Consider the following 17,191-nt stretch of genomic DNA (forward strand, 5'->3'; position numbering starts at 1 on the left):
ACTTTTTTATTTTGAGAACTTATATTCTCTATATAAAATTAAAGATGACAACAGGCAAGATACTTGTAAAAATCATCATTTCTAAATTTGAATACAAAATTTATTAATATTTTTAATATCTAAATTTATTTTAAACTTAATTAAAATTTATGCTAAATTACCTGAATCCATTCTATATTTTTTTATTATTTTTTGAATAATTTCTGAATGGATTTAACTTTATATACTTTAATTAATAATTCACATCTATATTTATATTTGTAATTTTATATTGTAAAATTTAATAATTTTATAAAATATTTAAATTATATTTATTTAAAATATAATAATTTAGTTAATTTTCCTCCACTTTTATGGAGCAGGAAGTGAGGAAGGTTTCAAGTTCAAATCTCTGTATATACCTATTTTTAAATTATTTAACTTTATAGTAAGAAAAAAAAAAAGAAGGTTACCTCTCCAATTAATTGTATTCAACCCACAAATCCAATTATATAACTATCAAATTCATACTTTAAGAACAGTTTTTAATTTAAAAATAAAAAATATTTATATATGTAATAATTAAATTTCAACATATTTAGAAATTTATTTGTCTTAAAATTTTTAGTGTGCTATTTATTTATTTTATAAGAAGATAATTAATTTTATATCATTATAAATAAAATTTGACTAAATAATTATTTAATTTTAATTTGAAAAACAGAAATTTTTATTGTAAAAAAATGAAAAACAACTTGAAACAATTTTATAAATCTTAATTAAATTTCAAAATTTAAAAATTTAATTTTTATATTCTCTATTTAAAAAATTAATACATATTTTTTAAAATTCCTTTAAAATTTTTTAAAAAACTACTTTAATTTTCTCTAAGTAAACATTCGAATTCGTTTTAAATCTCTTAATTTGACGTACTGAATTGAAATCAGAATCAGCCCATGTCGGGCTAGGTTAGGTTGGGGCCCTGAGGGCCAATTGGCCTCTCTAATTAGTTTGGGTGGGTCCAGCGGAATGGGCCCAAGTATCTGAACCTAATATATATATATATTAGGACAACAACATGTTGTCTCTCTCTTATTTGGACAACAGCATGTCTTAAGCCTTAATATTTGACCAGAACAGTATCTGTTGCCTGGGAGAGAAGAGTACATGGATGTTTGATGTTTCGATCAAGTCATGTTGACCTATGAGCTATGGGGTGCCTATTTTTTTAACTCGGAAAATTAAGAGAATAAAGACACATACTTAAATTAAAATTTATGAATTAAATTTTTTTAATTTTTAGATTTAAATAAAAAATAAAAAATTTAAATTTTTAATTTTTTTAATTTAAAATTAAATTAAAATTTTTGAGTTAATTTAGGTAAAAATAATTAAATTCAACTTTTAGCTTTAACCTAATTTTATTTTATTTGTGATTATTGGTGGCCCTTTCCAGTTTCATGGAAAAGGAAAAGACCTTCAAATCAAAAGCGCCAATTAAAGAGAAACAAGCAAAGATTTGGTCCAAACCCAATTCCAAATCTGAATCTGAGCCACCTTAATGTCGGTTGCCGGGGGCTGTGGGCTCCCACTATGGGATAGAGAGAGAGAGAGAAAGAGCAAATGCAAAGTACGTAATGCCATTGTGGGTCTCAACCTAACTTTTCCTTTTCTTTCTTTCTCGAGCTTATCTTTATAATGCCAAACCTCAAAAATTAAGAAAAAAAAAACACATTAGTAATTGTGGTCAATACCATTTTTTTATTTTTTTAATAATTCATAAATGATTAAAAGAGAAAATAATTTCAAGCTTATGATAATAGTTATATTATAATTATTATACCCCATTTGGAATGCATTTATGTGTAAGATATATTCATATGGAAATAAATTTAATAATCGTTAAATTAAATATTTATATTGAAATTTATATAAAATTATTTAAAGTGTGTAAGTAGAGTATATAAATTTATATATAAATATTTAATTACAATCGATCTATTTATAAATATATGATAATATGATTTTTAGAGTTTCAAATCTGAATAAAAAATTTTTACAGAATTTAACTTATTTTATTGTTTTAATTTTATTTTTTTTAATAAAAAATAACTATAATTGTATCACAATCATTTTAAACCCATGTCAAATAAAATCATATTGAAGACTAATTTTATCATATGTTTTCATATAGTTTTTTTAAACATATTATATACTTTTAATATAATTATATAGTTATATGTAATTAAAATTATAATATATAGTATAAGTATGAAATACAACTTAATATTATCCTTTATTTTTCTAATAATTTTTAGTTAAAATAAATTAACTATATATGTATATATATATATTAAAGTTATATTTACCCTATTATTAGATATATTTTGAATTAACAATTAATGTTAAAATTTAAATGATAATATCTTACTTTTTAACTAAAAAGAATGATATTAAATTATTTCAAGAATTGTATAAATCAAATCAAACTAAAATTAAAACATAAAAAAATCAAATCAAAATTATTTTAAAATTTTAATTCAGCCTAAATCCTAAGCATATAAACTAAGCATCCATAATAAATAAAATCAGTTTTACCAATTAAAAAAAATTGTCAATTTAATAAATAAAATTATTATTATTAATAAAATTTAAAAAAAAATTATATTTTTTTAAATAAAATTGAGTATTCAATCCCTATAAATAAATAAAATATTATTAAAAATATTTTATTTTTTTAATATATTTTTTTAGTGCACGCAGAATTAAATTTAATTCAATGGTGTAAAAAATACTAAACGGTTTATTATTAGAAAAAAAATTATTAAAAAAAAAAAAAAGGAAAAGAAAAAAGAGGATTCGAGATGATCGGGAGCTTTAATATCCAGCGTCGGCAAGCTGTAAAAACGCGTTTTCTCGTCGCGTTCTTAAAAGCGATCTCTTTAGTATAGATATAAAGAAATCGAGTGATGCTTACATTCCATCTACTAATACATTATTGCTCCACTTTTCTAAATTATTGCTCTTTTATTCTCATTCTTCCATGGATGGCCTTCTTTTATTTTTCAATTTAATAAAAAGAATATATTTAAATTTAAGAATATTGTAAGAATCCTGAATTCTGATCACTTTTCCCCATACGTGGCTTTTTTTTAATAATATTAAAATTATTTTCAAAATTATTAGATTTTGAATTTAAATCTCAATTTGAGTCGATTTTTTAAATTATTATAATGACATTTATGAGAAATTAATAGTTAACTTTTAGTTATGCAAGCCACGAATATGTATAAAGGTATTTGACTTAACTTATAATAATTAGTTTATGGGTATTATAAACTTATAAGTTAATTGAGTTTATAAATATTTAAAATTTTAAACAGTTACTTATTTAGTCAAAATACTTATAAATGATTGATAAACGGTTAATGTACTTATTAAAAAGAACTTATAAGTATATTTATTATTAAGATGATAAAAAAGGATACTAAATAAGATTTATGGTCAAATTTTAAAAAATAAATGAAGATAATTTGATAAAATATTTGATCAAATTAATTTATAAGTATAAAACTTATAAGCACCAAATTAAAAAGTTAGTTTTCAAAGCTTTTTTTTTTTTAGCATATAGATACAAAATTATTATAAATAAACAAGCCAATTCATTTTTATTGAGAGTTTGGAGGATGTTTGATAGGGGTGAATACTATTTAGTTTGAACAAAATAAATCGAATCGAATCGCCTTAATTCGGTAATTCAATTTGGTTTTTAAGATAAGTCAATTTGATTTGGTTTGATTTTTTAAGAATTTCAGTTATTTTAGTTTGATTCAGTTTTGGAGAGAAAAAAATTAATTGAACCGAACCGAACCGAACCAAACTGAATTATTTTATTAATTTTTAATTTAATTTATTTTTATAAAGAATTTATGAATTATATGTAATTTTATATATACATAAATTGTTTAATTTTATTAATTAATAGTTATTAAATTCAAACCAATGTCAAAATCAGATCAAATAACTTAAAAATTAAGTATAAATTAAAAAAATCTATCCAAACTAAAAAACCGAATGGTTCAAACTGAATCAAACCGAAATAGAGCGATTCGATTCAATTTAGTTTTTCATTTATTTTGATTCGATTCAATTTATAAAATATGATAATTTAACTAATTCAATTCGATTTTGTTTGGTTTAAACCAAATACTCAGGCCTAATGTTTGATATATGCATTTAGTAGCAAAAATAAAGAACAAAAAATTAAGATTGAGGTCAATTTTATAAGGGAAAATAACTAATAATTTAACTAGTTGAATACTCACACTGCTTGCAGATACCCATAAAAATTTTATTAATAAATTATTTAATTGATATTTTAATGAAAATTAAATTTTACTATATATCATAATGAATATATATTGTTAAAACTGAATGTAAAGTGGAATTTGATATAAAAGATATAAACACTTTCATTTAGTTAGAAATATAATATTTTCATTTGAGTACTTTATTTTTTCTTGTAAATTTTAAGTTTAATCTTCAATTTTATTTTATTTTATTTATTCCTATTAATATAAATTAGGCTTATTCTCCTTCTATATGTTATATTACAATTTATTCTTTACATTAAATTTTTGATATACATTCTAAAAGTTGTATTGTGATACTATTAAATCAAACAATTTTTTAAAAAAATTATTTTACAATAATCTCCTATCATAATCATTTGATATAATAATTTTTTATAAAGAAAATTTAATTTAAGTTATAAACAAATAATTTTATTTTAAATTTAATGGAAAAAAAATAATTTTAGCTAGTTTGCTTTTGTTTTATATAAATTAAATCATCTAAAAGGAATTAAAAAAAAATCTAAAAGATATATGCATATATAATTGTTATAAATTATTATATAAACAATATGGATATAATTCTAAAGTCATAATTAATTATAAATAAATGTTAATTTTAAATTAAAAATATATTTTAATTGGTCTAATGGCATTATATATATATATATATATATATATATATATATATATATATATATATATATATATATATTGTAAGTAAAAAATTTTAATATTTTAATTGAGTGTTTTCATAAAATAATAATTTCAATAATTAAAATTTTAAATATTAATAACCATAAAATACAAGGTGGTAAATAAAAAATTAACTTTTGGTTAGATTTCCAAAATTATGGAGAGTGTAGTCTACCTATTAATCAGTATATAGTATACATTCTCTGCTAATGTTTCAAATCTTTTGTATTAATTTTTGTATAAATAAATAATTAATTTTATTTATGTAAAATTATAATATATTAATTTTTTACTTCACTTTTATATTTTATTTCATTCCAATTAAAGAAATATTTATTCTTTTTATATAAAAAAAATAAGAATCGATTTATAAATTTAATTTAAATTACAATTATTTAAGGATTTATTTCTTTTTTTTTTCTTTAAATTGAATCAAAATATAAGTCTAGTTCGATTTAACTAGTGATTTATTTTTTCACATTCAAGTAGTGATATTAAAAATAAAAATAATTATTTTAATCATTAAATTGTTTCAGCTCTTACTAAATTGAAATTAATTACTCTAAACTGAAATTATATAAAGGGAATTAATTAACCTTTAATTTAATTTAAATTCAATTAAATTAGGAATTAAAATCATTCACTTTGATTCAAAACCAAAACGTCGGCGTTTAATAGTAAAGAATTTTCTTCTATTGTAGGATTAATTCTAATTAATATAACTTGGAAAAAATATCTTTCCTATTTTGATTGAAAGGAATAGAATCCATTCAATAAAGGATGATAAGACTTTTAACTCCTGAATTTTTAGGTTAGAAGATAAGTATTCATATAAATTTAATAATGAAAATTAATTATTTTCATAAATATGAGTATTATAAAAAAATTAATTTATTATCGATAAATTTTAATTATTTTTAGATTTAATGGAATCTCAATGGGTCGAGTAACAATAGATGAATTACAAAACGGAAGGTAATAATTTTCTTTTTCACTATAAAAATGAATTATCTTAAAATAGATAGCCAGTGAGAGTCGAACTTGAGACCTCTCCACTTTTATTTTTTATATTTCTCAATACATGTAAATCTTTATTGTTTATAATTTCTTAATCCATTTTTTGTATTGTAGTAATTCAATTTAATTATAAAAATAAGTATTTTACCACATTGTAGATTTATTTAAAAAGAAATAGAATTTAGTAATTTCTCTGTTATTTTATTAAAATATAAAAGTAGCATTTCCAGTTAAATTTAATATTTGAAGGTGGATTTTAAACTAAAAAAAAAATATACTAATAATTCAAATGGGTTTAACTTTATTAGCCATTAAAGAGAAGCTGCACATGCATGATCCTTTACATAATTAAATTAACTAAAGCTTTTATTTGTTTACCTCTAAATCTATTATATAAAATGCTTAATAATTCAAACTTTATGCTAAAAAAAAAAGAAATCAAAGAATATAAATGCAACATCCTCCCGGTAGCAACTCCGTATATTTTACTGTTTCGGTGACCAGTGTCGGTCCGGACAGGTAGAACATCCGGAAAAATATTTAAACTAAAGTGAGGAACCATAATTAACTCAAATATTAATAAGAAAAATTTAGAAAAAATTTTAGAAATAAAATACAACCAAGTTAAATGAGCCGATACCCAAGCGATGGGTAACCCAGTGAGAAATTGCGGTTCTCGCAACTAGGAGCTCTAGACCTGAGAGAAAATTCATAAAATAATTTTTGGGACTCCAGAGAAGGGTTATTGAGGGTTCTATGGCATTAGAACGCCAAAAAAAAGTTTAGAAAAATTTTTCAATCGGTACAGACAATTTTTGTCTGTTAAGCCAAACGGAGGGCATTTTGGTCATTTCACCTTCAGAGATGTATTCACCAAAAGAATATATTTAGATTTAAGAATATTGTAAGAATCCTGAATTCTGATCACTTTTCCCCATGCGTGGCTTTTTTTTTAATAATATTAAAATTATTTTCAAAATTATTAGATTTTGAATTTAAATCTCAATTTAAATCCCTATTTTTCCGCATGTGACTCCTATTAGACTTTTCCCAACACTTTAAACAACATTCCCTAAGAATCTGGAGCCTAAGCTCTGATACCACATTTGTCACGACCCAACCTATGGGCCGGACCGGCACTAGGACCTGGGCCAGCCTAAAGCCCCCGAGGCCCGTAGTAAGCCTTAACTATTCATTAACCCAACTCTAAGGCCCATTTGGGCCCAATTTCAAGAAAACAAACGGACAGAGTCCGGCCATAAAATGGACTTTCCAACGGGGAGTTTTTGACTCACCCGACCTGTAAAACACAATAAATATTCAATTGGGGAGCTCACCCTCCACATACTCATCAACATAAAATAAATGGGAGCTCAGCTCCCTCATCCAATCCATCAACATGCATAACATGTTTAAGTTTACAGGTCCAACATGATAAAAATATTACAGACCAAATTCAAATAAATACTGCTAACACATGCTGAAATTCTAGGAGTAATTAAAATTACACAATATTGATAAACAACCTGCGAGGTAGAAAAGCAGGTTAACCCAGAACAAAATATCCTCCTGTGGCCTGTAAAAATTTTTGAACAGGAGTGAGCGTTCGACTCAGAGAGTAAAATATCAATCTTAACTATAATCTCTATAACTGTCTAGTACTAATGCAACCTGTGGAGTGAAATGCAACATACACAACATTTTCACATCATAACATCAAAAAGGTAATTTGGAGCACTCACACACCCTGTAACATCATTCATAGTATATGGAGTGATCCCTATCTGACTCTCTTAAATCCAACTGGTGCAGTGAAGAACTCATTTCGGACTTCCACTTAAATACCAAATCGGGTCCCAGAAGAACTCAAGCCGTGTCTACCCGAAGGACTGGTCCCTGAAGAACTCAAGCCGTGTCTACCCGTCCTATCCATAGTCCACACCACATCACACGCACGCCAACGCACGCACACTGCTCCAAATTACCACAACAACACTCATGGCACATTAACAGTTATCAATGCAACATAATTCGTGCCTAGAGTTTAACTACATAAATATATGCATATAAGTGATGCATGGGCATGCTGAACATATAATAATATCGAAATTACAGTTAAAATTAATATTTTACTCACAGACTTGACGACAAATTACTGTGGCGGCTGGGCGGAGGAAGAAGGCTGTCCCGGCTCACCTGACAATTACATTACATCTATTTAATAAATTTGACTCAATACAAACAAAGAAAAATATCAAGTACGTCCTAAGTCGTGCCGAAAATCCGGCAGAGTCTCCCCTATACCTAGGACCTACCCAACCTGCAAAAGGGTTCAAAACACACTTCTATACTCACAATCCATATATCAACAGTTCAATCATATCACACAGCCCCTCCTGGGCCCATCAAATCAGTCATCCATCACAATACGCAAAATTTCAATTTAGTCCTTATTATTGATCATTTTTGCAAAAGCCAAACAAGCTCTAAAAATTATAAAACTTTGCCCCGGTCCTTAGCAATATTACTAAGCTATTGCAAAAGAATCGTAATTTTTAAGCTACCACGAATATTTTATGGATTTTTAATCCTATTTAAGCACTAGAAAATTACGTAAAAACAAGGTTCGGGTTTACCTTTGCCGATTCCGACTTCGAACGCGCCGACGTCGACAATGGGGGCTAGCCAAAACCTCGGCCCAATTCGAGACTTTTCCAGAACGTCCGTCTCGCCTAATTTTGCGCACCGATCAATCGTCGAATTTCGCGAATCGAGGATACCTACACGAAGCCCATAACACGGGGTTAGTACATAAAATTTTCAGAATTTTCTAAGCTCATTTAATGCTCGAAAATACACCGCGAAGTTTCGTGGGACCCACCAAAACGGTGTCGGAAAAATTCGAAATTTATGTCGCTAAGCTCTCACGAATGGAGCGTCTGGTGGCCTCGGTTTCCTCGTGGGATTCACGGTTTTGAGAAATTTAGCCCAAAAGTCGAAATGGGCTAAAATCTTCCCGAGCAAAATCGGACAATCCACCGGATGAATTTCGCGTTCTTGGTGTCTATGGAAAGCTCTCACGAGTAGATAGTTTTGGACACAAGACCCGGTCCAATCGGTGACCGGATCGGCCGGATGGCCGAGGAAGCCGGCAGCGCGCCGCAGGGACCTTTCGCGCGGCGTACCGCGGGCTGGCCGGGCCGGCCGACGGCCGGGAGGCGGCGGCGAGGAGGACGAGGGAGGCGGCCGTGGCAAGGGAGGAGGAGAGAGAAAAGAGAGAGAGAAGGGGAGAGCGTGCGCGGAGGAAGAGGAAGAAAAAGAGAAGAGACCTGGTCCGATTCGGTCGATTCGGTCGGATTCGATTCAAAATACAAAATTTTGAATTTTTACTCACGGACCAAAATGAGGTCCAAAATTCGAAAAAATTCCCGAAAACTCAGAAAAATACGTAGACTCCAAATATATTTTTAGTTTTGCCACGTGGTCTTTAAATTAATTTTTAAAAATCATCAAAGTTTATATTTTCGGAAAATCGAACCCGATTTTTAAAATCCGAAAAATCTCAAAAAAATTCCTAAAATTCAAATAAAATTAAAATACCAAAAATACTCATAAATAATAAAATTTGGGGTGTTACATTCTTCCCCCCTTACAGAAAATTCGTCCTCGAATTTTTACACAAGGCAGAATAAAGTACATGATTATACATTGAACAAGTAAGGGTACTTGCTACGCATGTCCCGCTCTGACTCCCAGGTGCACTCTTCCACTGACTGACTCCTCCACAAAACCTTAACCATAGGGATCTGTTTGGATCTTAGCTGTCTTACTTGGTAGTCCACTATGGCTACAGGTTGCTCCTCAAATGTCAAATTCTCCTTTAGCTCTATCACATCCGGCTGCAGTACATGAGAAGGATCGGGAATGTATTTCCTGAGCATGGAGATGTGAAACACGGGATGAACGTGAGAAAGGTTGGGTGGTAGCTCCAACCGGTAGGCAACGGCTCCAACTCTATCAGTAACCTCAAAAGGTCCGATATACCGAGGTGCCAACTTGCCCTTCTTTCCGAATCTCATGACTCCCTTCATTGGAGATACCTTCAGGAATACATAGTCGCCCACTGCAAACTCCACATCCCTCCGTCTGGGGTCTGCATAACTCTTACATCTCATCAAAGCCGCCTCAGTCGTTCCCTGATTAAAGGAACTACCTCTGAAGTGTACTGCACTAGGTCTACATCATGCACCTTCGCTTCCCCCATTTCCGTCCAACACAGAGGAGACCTACACTTTCTTCCATATAGTGCCTCATAGGGTGCCATCCCTATGCTGGAGTGATAACTGTTGTTGTAGGCAAATTCCACCAAAGCTAGCTGCTCATCCCATTGACCTCCAAAATCCAAGACACTCATGCGAAGCATGTCTTCCAGTGTTTGGATTGTCCTTTCGGACTGTCCGTCTGTCTGAGGGTGGAAGGCTGTACTGAAGTTCAATTGTGTGCCAAGTGCCTCCTGCAACTTTCTCCAAAACCGAGAAGTGAACTGGGGCCCTCTGTCAGATATTATGGAAGCCGGAACTCCATGCAATCTGACTATTTCTCGAATGTAGAGCCGGGCATACTGTGCCACAGAGTATGTAGTCTTTACAGGTAAGAAGTGAGCTGATTTGGTCAAGCGGTCTACAATTACCCATATCGAATCATATCCTCGCGTGGTACGAGGCAACCCAGTCACAAAATCCATAGTGATCATTTCTCACTTCCATTATGGGATAGGGAGCTCTTGCAGCTTCCCTGACGGTCTCTGGTGTTCAAACTTCACCTTCTGACAAGTCAAGCACTTGGACACAAAGTCTACAATGTCTCTCTTCATGCCATTCCACCAGTAGCTATCTTTCACATCATGGTACATCTTGGTGGAACCTGGGTGGACACTGCATGCTGTGTAGTGTGCCTCTTGCATGATTTCATTTCGAGATTGTCCACATCGGGCACACATATCCTAGAACCTTGCACTAGGGCGCCATCATTGGCAAACCCAAACTCACCACCTTCACCTTCTTTGTACTCTTTCTATGATCTTCATCAATTGTTGGTCTCGTGGCCGGGAAACTCTAACTCTATCCTCAAGTCCGGCCTCACCAAAAGTGAGCCAACAATACCCCTTCATCCGAAAGATCTAGGATTAAACCTTGATCCATCAACTCATGTACCTCTGAATCAATGGTCTCTTCTCTCTCAAATGTGCGCCAAACCGCTGTAAGATTTTCTCGCTCAAGGCATCTGCTACAACATTGGCCTTCCTGTGGTGGTACTGGATGGTGCAATCATAGTCTTTCAGAAGCTCCATCCATCTCCTCTGTCTCAAGTTCAAGTCCCTCTGTTGGAAGATGTATTTCAAACTCTTATGGTCGGTGTATATCTCGCACACTTCCCCATACAGGTAGTGTCTCCAGATTTTTAGTGCAAAGACTACAGCCGCCATTTCCAAATCATGGGTGGGGTAGTTCTGCTCATGCCTCTTCAGTTGCCTTGAAGCATAAGCCACTACCTTTCCATTCTGCATCAAAACACACCCTAGGCCAACTCTGGAGGCGTCACAATACACGGTGTATCCTTCACCACTCACAGGTAGTGTCAACACAGGGGCAGTGGTTAGACACTCCTTAAGCTTTTGGAAACTCTCCTCACAGTCATCTGTCCAAATGAATGGAACATTCTTCCTGGTCAACTTAGTTAGGGGAGCCGCTATCCTGGAGAAATCTTGTACAAAACGCTCAGAGAGCTACTAAACCTGTAAAACTTCGCACCTCAGTGACTGTTGTAGGCCTAAGCCAATCAGTTACAGCTTCAATTTTCTTGGGATCCACTTGAATGCCATCACTAGAAACCACGTGTCCCAAGAATGAGATGCTTTCTAGCCAAAATTCACATTTTGAAAATTTGGCATATAGCTGGTGCTCCCTCAACGTCTGCAACACCATCCTCAAGTGCCACACGTGTTCTTCCTCGGTCCGAGAGTATACCAAAATGTCATCTATGAATACGATGACAAAACGGTCCAAAAATGGCTTGAACACCCTGTTCATCAAGTCCATGAAGGCTGCTGGTGCATTAGTGAGTCCAAAAGACATCACCAAGAACTCATAATGACCATATCTTGTCCTGAAAGCCGTTTTGGACACGTCCTCATTCCTGATTCTCAATTGATGGTAGCTCGACCGCAGTCTATCTTGAAAAGAATCTAGCTCCTTGAGTGATCAAACAAATCATCGATCCGAGGAAGTGGATACTTGTTCTTCACAATCACCTTGTTCGGTATGCGTAGTCGATACACAACCTCAATGACCCATCCTTCTTTCTCACAAATAAAACAGGAGCACCCCAGGGTGAAGTGCTCGGACGTATGAAACCCTTGTCCAAAAGCTCCTGTAGTTGCTCCTTCAGCTCTTTCAATTCTGCTGGTGCCATCCTGTAAGGTGGCATGGATATGGGGTTTGTACCCGGAATAACATCAATGCAGAACTCTATTCCCCTTTCTGGTGGCAACCCTGGAAGCTCTTCAGGGAAGACATCCATAAATTCTCTGACAACAGGAACATTTTCCATGCTGACACCTTCTACAGATGTATCTCTCACTAATGCCAAATACCCTTGGCATCCACGCCTCAACATTTTTCTAGCACTAATTGCTGACACCAAATTATATGGAGCCACGCTCCTGTCACCATCAAAACTAAACTCTTCCACACCAGGTATGTGGAAATACACCTTTTTGTTCCTGCAGTCTAAGGTGGCATAATGAGTTGCCAACCAGTCCATCCCGTGATTACATCGAAATCCACATCGGTAGAGGAACCAAGTCTCCGGGAGGATCTTTCCATCCACTACACTGGGCTACCCGGAAATACCATGTCTACTTCTATGTTGTCACTAAGTGGGGTAGCTACTGACAAAGGGCACTCTAAAGTTGTAGGGTTTCTACCCAACCTCATGGCAAACACAGGGGAGACAAATGAGTGCGTAGCACCCGGATCTATCAAAACACGAGCCTCATAAGAACAGACCAGAAGAATACCTGCCACAACTGCATTTGAAGCTTGAGCATCCTGGTGGGTCAGGGTGAAAACTCGAGCTTGTCCCCTACCCTGAGTGGCAGAACCCTGATACTGACTTCTACCTCCTGATCTGCCTCCAATTCCACGTCCCCCTTGTCCTCGGCCCTGTTGGCCACTGAACTGACTGCCTGCCATGTTGGAAGCACCCGGATACAATTGTCGAGGAACATTTGCAACAGAACCCTGTGACCCCATCTGTGGCTCACTGAAAACGGGGCAGTCTCTAGCAAAGTGGCCCGGTTGGCCACACCTGAAGCATACTCCTGACCCCATCAAACAAGGTCCTGAATGTCCTCTTCCACACTGTGCACACGGTGCCAAAGAGGATCCTGAACCAGCGTAATCGCTTGCTCGAACTATTACCACTGCTGGATCCGCACTCGGTCCAAAACTCCTGGATTTGTGTCTAAAACCACTCCTCTTATTTCTGCTTCTTCCTCTGTAAGTAGTTTGGCCACCACTATCCATAGTACCCATGTGGGGAACACCTGAAGAACCCTCGCTGCTTTTTTCTTTGCTCTTCCATTGTCATCCACAAAGATAGCTAACCTCAACTGTCTGCTCGATCCACCACCACATCAAAAGATCGACGACATCATGGCCAGTTCGCATACCTCTGTCAAGCCCCTTTAGGAATCTTTTCACCTTCATCTTTTCAGTAGCTACTGCAGGGCATATCTGCTCAATTCCGTAAATTTCAGAGCATATTCATCTACAGACATGCCATTCTGTCTTAAGGCCTCAAAGGCCCACTGTTTCTGATCTCTGAAGCTTTCTGGCACAAACCGATTGATGAAAAGTTCCACAAACTGGGCCCATGTCAAACCCTCCATCCGGGGTAACACGTAGTCACTCATCCACTGTCTAGGCATAGGCCCCATGACGTACTGCATACACTCTACCAATCTTCTATCACCAATCGTAATTACATTGCTCGCTCGCTGCAGGAATCTAAAAACCGATATGCGTCGTCTGACACATCATAAGTACCGGGAACCAACTTCTTGAAGTTTATGATCTGTTTGTAAGATTCCTCTCTTGGTGCGGTGGACTGCTGCTGCTGTGGAGGATGGACCATATACTGAGCCATCATGTCGATGGTTCTCTGCATCAGCCTAGAGTAGCGCCATGGGGTCCATGGGACCTGTGCCATAAAGGACTGCTCAGTCTTGGGGTTGGTCGCTCCTCTACTTGAGCGACTCTAAGCCTCCTACCCCGCCTCCTGGCAGCGCCTCATCTGTGCCGACACCTCGTCGGCACATCCAGTTCTCGTGCAAGGCAGCTCTCCTGCTTCTACGCATTTTCCTGAAATTCAGCAGCATTAGCCCACAAAAATTCAAAACTGCGCATTACACAGCTCTATAGACTCATATTTATACACAATATATGAAGCAGAAACTAGAAGCAAAGACGACAATGCAAGACGAATATGGACCCTATTTTTCCGCATGTGACTCCTATTAGACTTTTCCCAACACTTTAAACAACATTCCCTAAGAATCTGGAGCCTAAGCTCTGATACCACATTTGTCACGACCCAACCTATGGGCCGGACCGGCACTAGGACACAGGCACCTAAAGCCCCCGAGGCCCGTAGTAAGCCTTAACTATTCATTAACCCAACTCTAAGGCCCATTTGGGCCCAATTTCAAGAAAACAAACGGACAGAGTCCGGCCATAAAATGGACTTTCCAACGGGGAGTTTTTGACTCACCCGACCTGTAAAACACAATAAATACTCAATTGGGGAGCTCAGCTCACCCTCCACATACTCATCAACATAAAATAAATGGGAGCTCAGCTCCCTCATCCAATCCATCAACATGCATAACATGTTTAAGTTTACAGGTCCAACATGATAAAAATATTACACCAAATTCAAATAAATCTCGCTAACACATGCGAAAATTCTAGGAGTAATTAAAATTACACAATATTGATAAACAACTCATGAGGTAGAAAAGGTGTTAACCTAACAAAATATCCTCCTGTGGCCTGTAAAAATTTTTGAACAGGAGTGAGTGTTCGACTCAGAGAGTAAAATATCAATCTTAACTATAATCTCTATAACTGTCTAGTACTAATGCAACCTGTGGAGTGAAATGCAACATACACAACATTTTCACATCATAACATCAAAAAGGTAATTTGGAGCACTCACACACCCTGTAACATCATTCATAGTATATGGAGCCGATCCCTATACAGCCTCTCTCTTAAATCCAACTGTGCCAAGAACTCATTTCGGACTTCCACTTAAATACAAAATCGGGGTCCCAATGCCAAGAACTCAAGCCGTGTCTACCCCAAGGACCGGGTCCCAATGAAGAACTCAAGCCGTGTCTACCCGTCCTATCCATAGTCCACACCACATCACACGCACGCCAACGCACGACACCGCCTCCAAATTACCACAACAACACTCATGGCACATTAACGCTTATCAATGCAACATAATTCGTGCCTAGAGTTTAACTACATAAATATATGCATATAAGTGATGCATGGGCATGTCGAACATATAATAATATCGAAATTACGCTTAAAATTAATATTTTACTCACAAACTTGACGACAAATTACTGTGGTGGCTGTGATGAGGAAGAACGCTGTCCCGGATCACCTTACAATAACATTAAATCTATTTAATAAATTTGACTCAATACAAACAAAGAAAATGATCAAGTAAGACCTAAGTCGTAGAAAATCAGCAGAGTCTCCCTATACCTAGGACCTACCCAACCCGCAAAAGGGTTCAAAACACACTTCTATACTCACAATCCATATATCAGCTCAATCATATCACACAGCCCCTCCCGCCCATCAAATCGATCATCCATCACAATACGCAAAATTTCAATTTAGTCCTTATTATTGATCATTTTTGCAAAACTGCCCAAACAAGCTCTAAAAATTATAAAACTTTGCCCCGGTCCTTAGCAATATTACTCAGCTATTGCAAAAAGACTCGTAATTTTCTAAGCTACCACGAATATTTTATGGATTTTTAATCCTATTTAAGCACTAGAAAATTACGAAAAACAAGGTTCGGGTTTACCTTTGCCGATTCCGACTTCGGGAACGCGCTCGGAACTTCTGACAATGGGGGGCTAGCCAAAACCTCGCCCAATTCGAGACTTTTCCAGAACGGTCCGTTCGCCGAATTTTGCGCACCGATCAATCGTCGAATTTCGCGAATCGAGGATACCTACACGAAGCCCATAACACGGGGTTAGTACATAAAATTTTCAGAATTTTCTAAGCTCATTTAATGCTCGAAATACACCGCGGTTAGTGGGACCCACCGAAAATCGGTGTCGGAAAAATTCGAAATTTATGTCGTTGCGAAGCTCTCGACGAATGGAGCGTGCTGGTGGCCTCGGTTTCCTCGTGGGATTCATAGTTTTCGAGAAATTTAGCCCAAAAGTCGAAAAGGGCTAAAATCTTCCCGAGCAAAAATCGGACAATCCGCTCGATGGATTTGGCGTTTGGTGTCTATGAAAAGCTCGCCGAGTAGATGAGTTTGGACCCAAGACCCGGTCAAAGTGGTGGCCGGCTCGGCCGGATTTGGCAGAGGAAGTCGAAGCGGCGCGCAGGGGACCTTCGCGGCGTTTCGGCCATTGCTCACCGGGTTGGACTACCGGGAGGCGGCGAGGGGAGGACGCAGGGGAGGCAGCAGGCCGGCGGCAGGGGAGGGGAGGAGAGAGAAAAGAGAGAGAGAAGGGGAGAGCGTCGCGCGCGGGAGGAAGAGGAAGAAAAAGAGAAGAGACCGGTCCGATTTGACCGGTCCGATCCGGTCCGGTTCGATTCGGCCGGTTCGATTCGAAATATAAAATTTTGAATTTTTACTCTGCCTCGGGACCGAAAACGAGGTCCAAAATTCGAAAAATTTCCGAAAACTCATAAAAATACGTAGACTCCAAATATATTTTTAGTTTTGCCACGTGGTCTTTAAATTAATTTTTAAAAATCATCAAAGTTTATATTTTCGGAAAATCGAACCCGATTTTTAAAATCCGAAAAATCTCA

General features: G+C 35.0%; 1 protein-coding gene across 2 annotated transcripts; it reads right to left on the reverse strand.

The window, feature by feature from the left end:
- Positions 1-7,401: 7,401 nt before the first annotated feature.
- LOC131179317 (uncharacterized) lies at positions 7,402-13,494 on the reverse strand. Of its 2 annotated transcripts, XM_058145899.1 has the most exons (3): positions 13,123-13,494; positions 8,182-8,240; positions 7,402-7,620 (listed from the first exon to the last, which is right to left on the reverse strand). In XM_058145899.1, the coding sequence occupies exons 1-2, from the start codon at positions 13,433-13,435 to the stop codon at positions 8,197-8,199; spliced, it is 357 nt and encodes a 118-aa protein (XP_058001882.1). In that variant the 5' UTR covers positions 13,436-13,494; the 3' UTR covers positions 7,402-7,620; positions 8,182-8,196. The 2 variants fall into 2 exon arrangements, with proteins under 2 accessions (XP_058001882.1, XP_058001881.1); XM_058145898.1 differs by lacking the exon at positions 8,182-8,240.
- Between the last annotated feature and the right edge of the window lie 3,697 nt (positions 13,495-17,191).

This window comes from Hevea brasiliensis, chromosome 4, assembly GCF_030052815.1.
Source record: "Hevea brasiliensis isolate MT/VB/25A 57/8 chromosome 4, ASM3005281v1, whole genome shotgun sequence".
NCBI classification, from domain to species: Eukaryota; Viridiplantae; Streptophyta; class Magnoliopsida; order Malpighiales; family Euphorbiaceae; genus Hevea; species Hevea brasiliensis.

Coding starts and splice junctions, on each gene's coding strand:
- LOC131179317 (XM_058145898.1), bottom strand. CDS start 13,435: ATGGGGTCAGGAGTATGCTTCAGGTGTGGCCAACCGGGCCACTTTGCT. Junction 7,621..13,122: donor TTCAAATGCAGTTGTGGCAG/GTATTCTTCTGG, acceptor AAATTTTTACAG/GCCACAGGAGGATATTTTGT.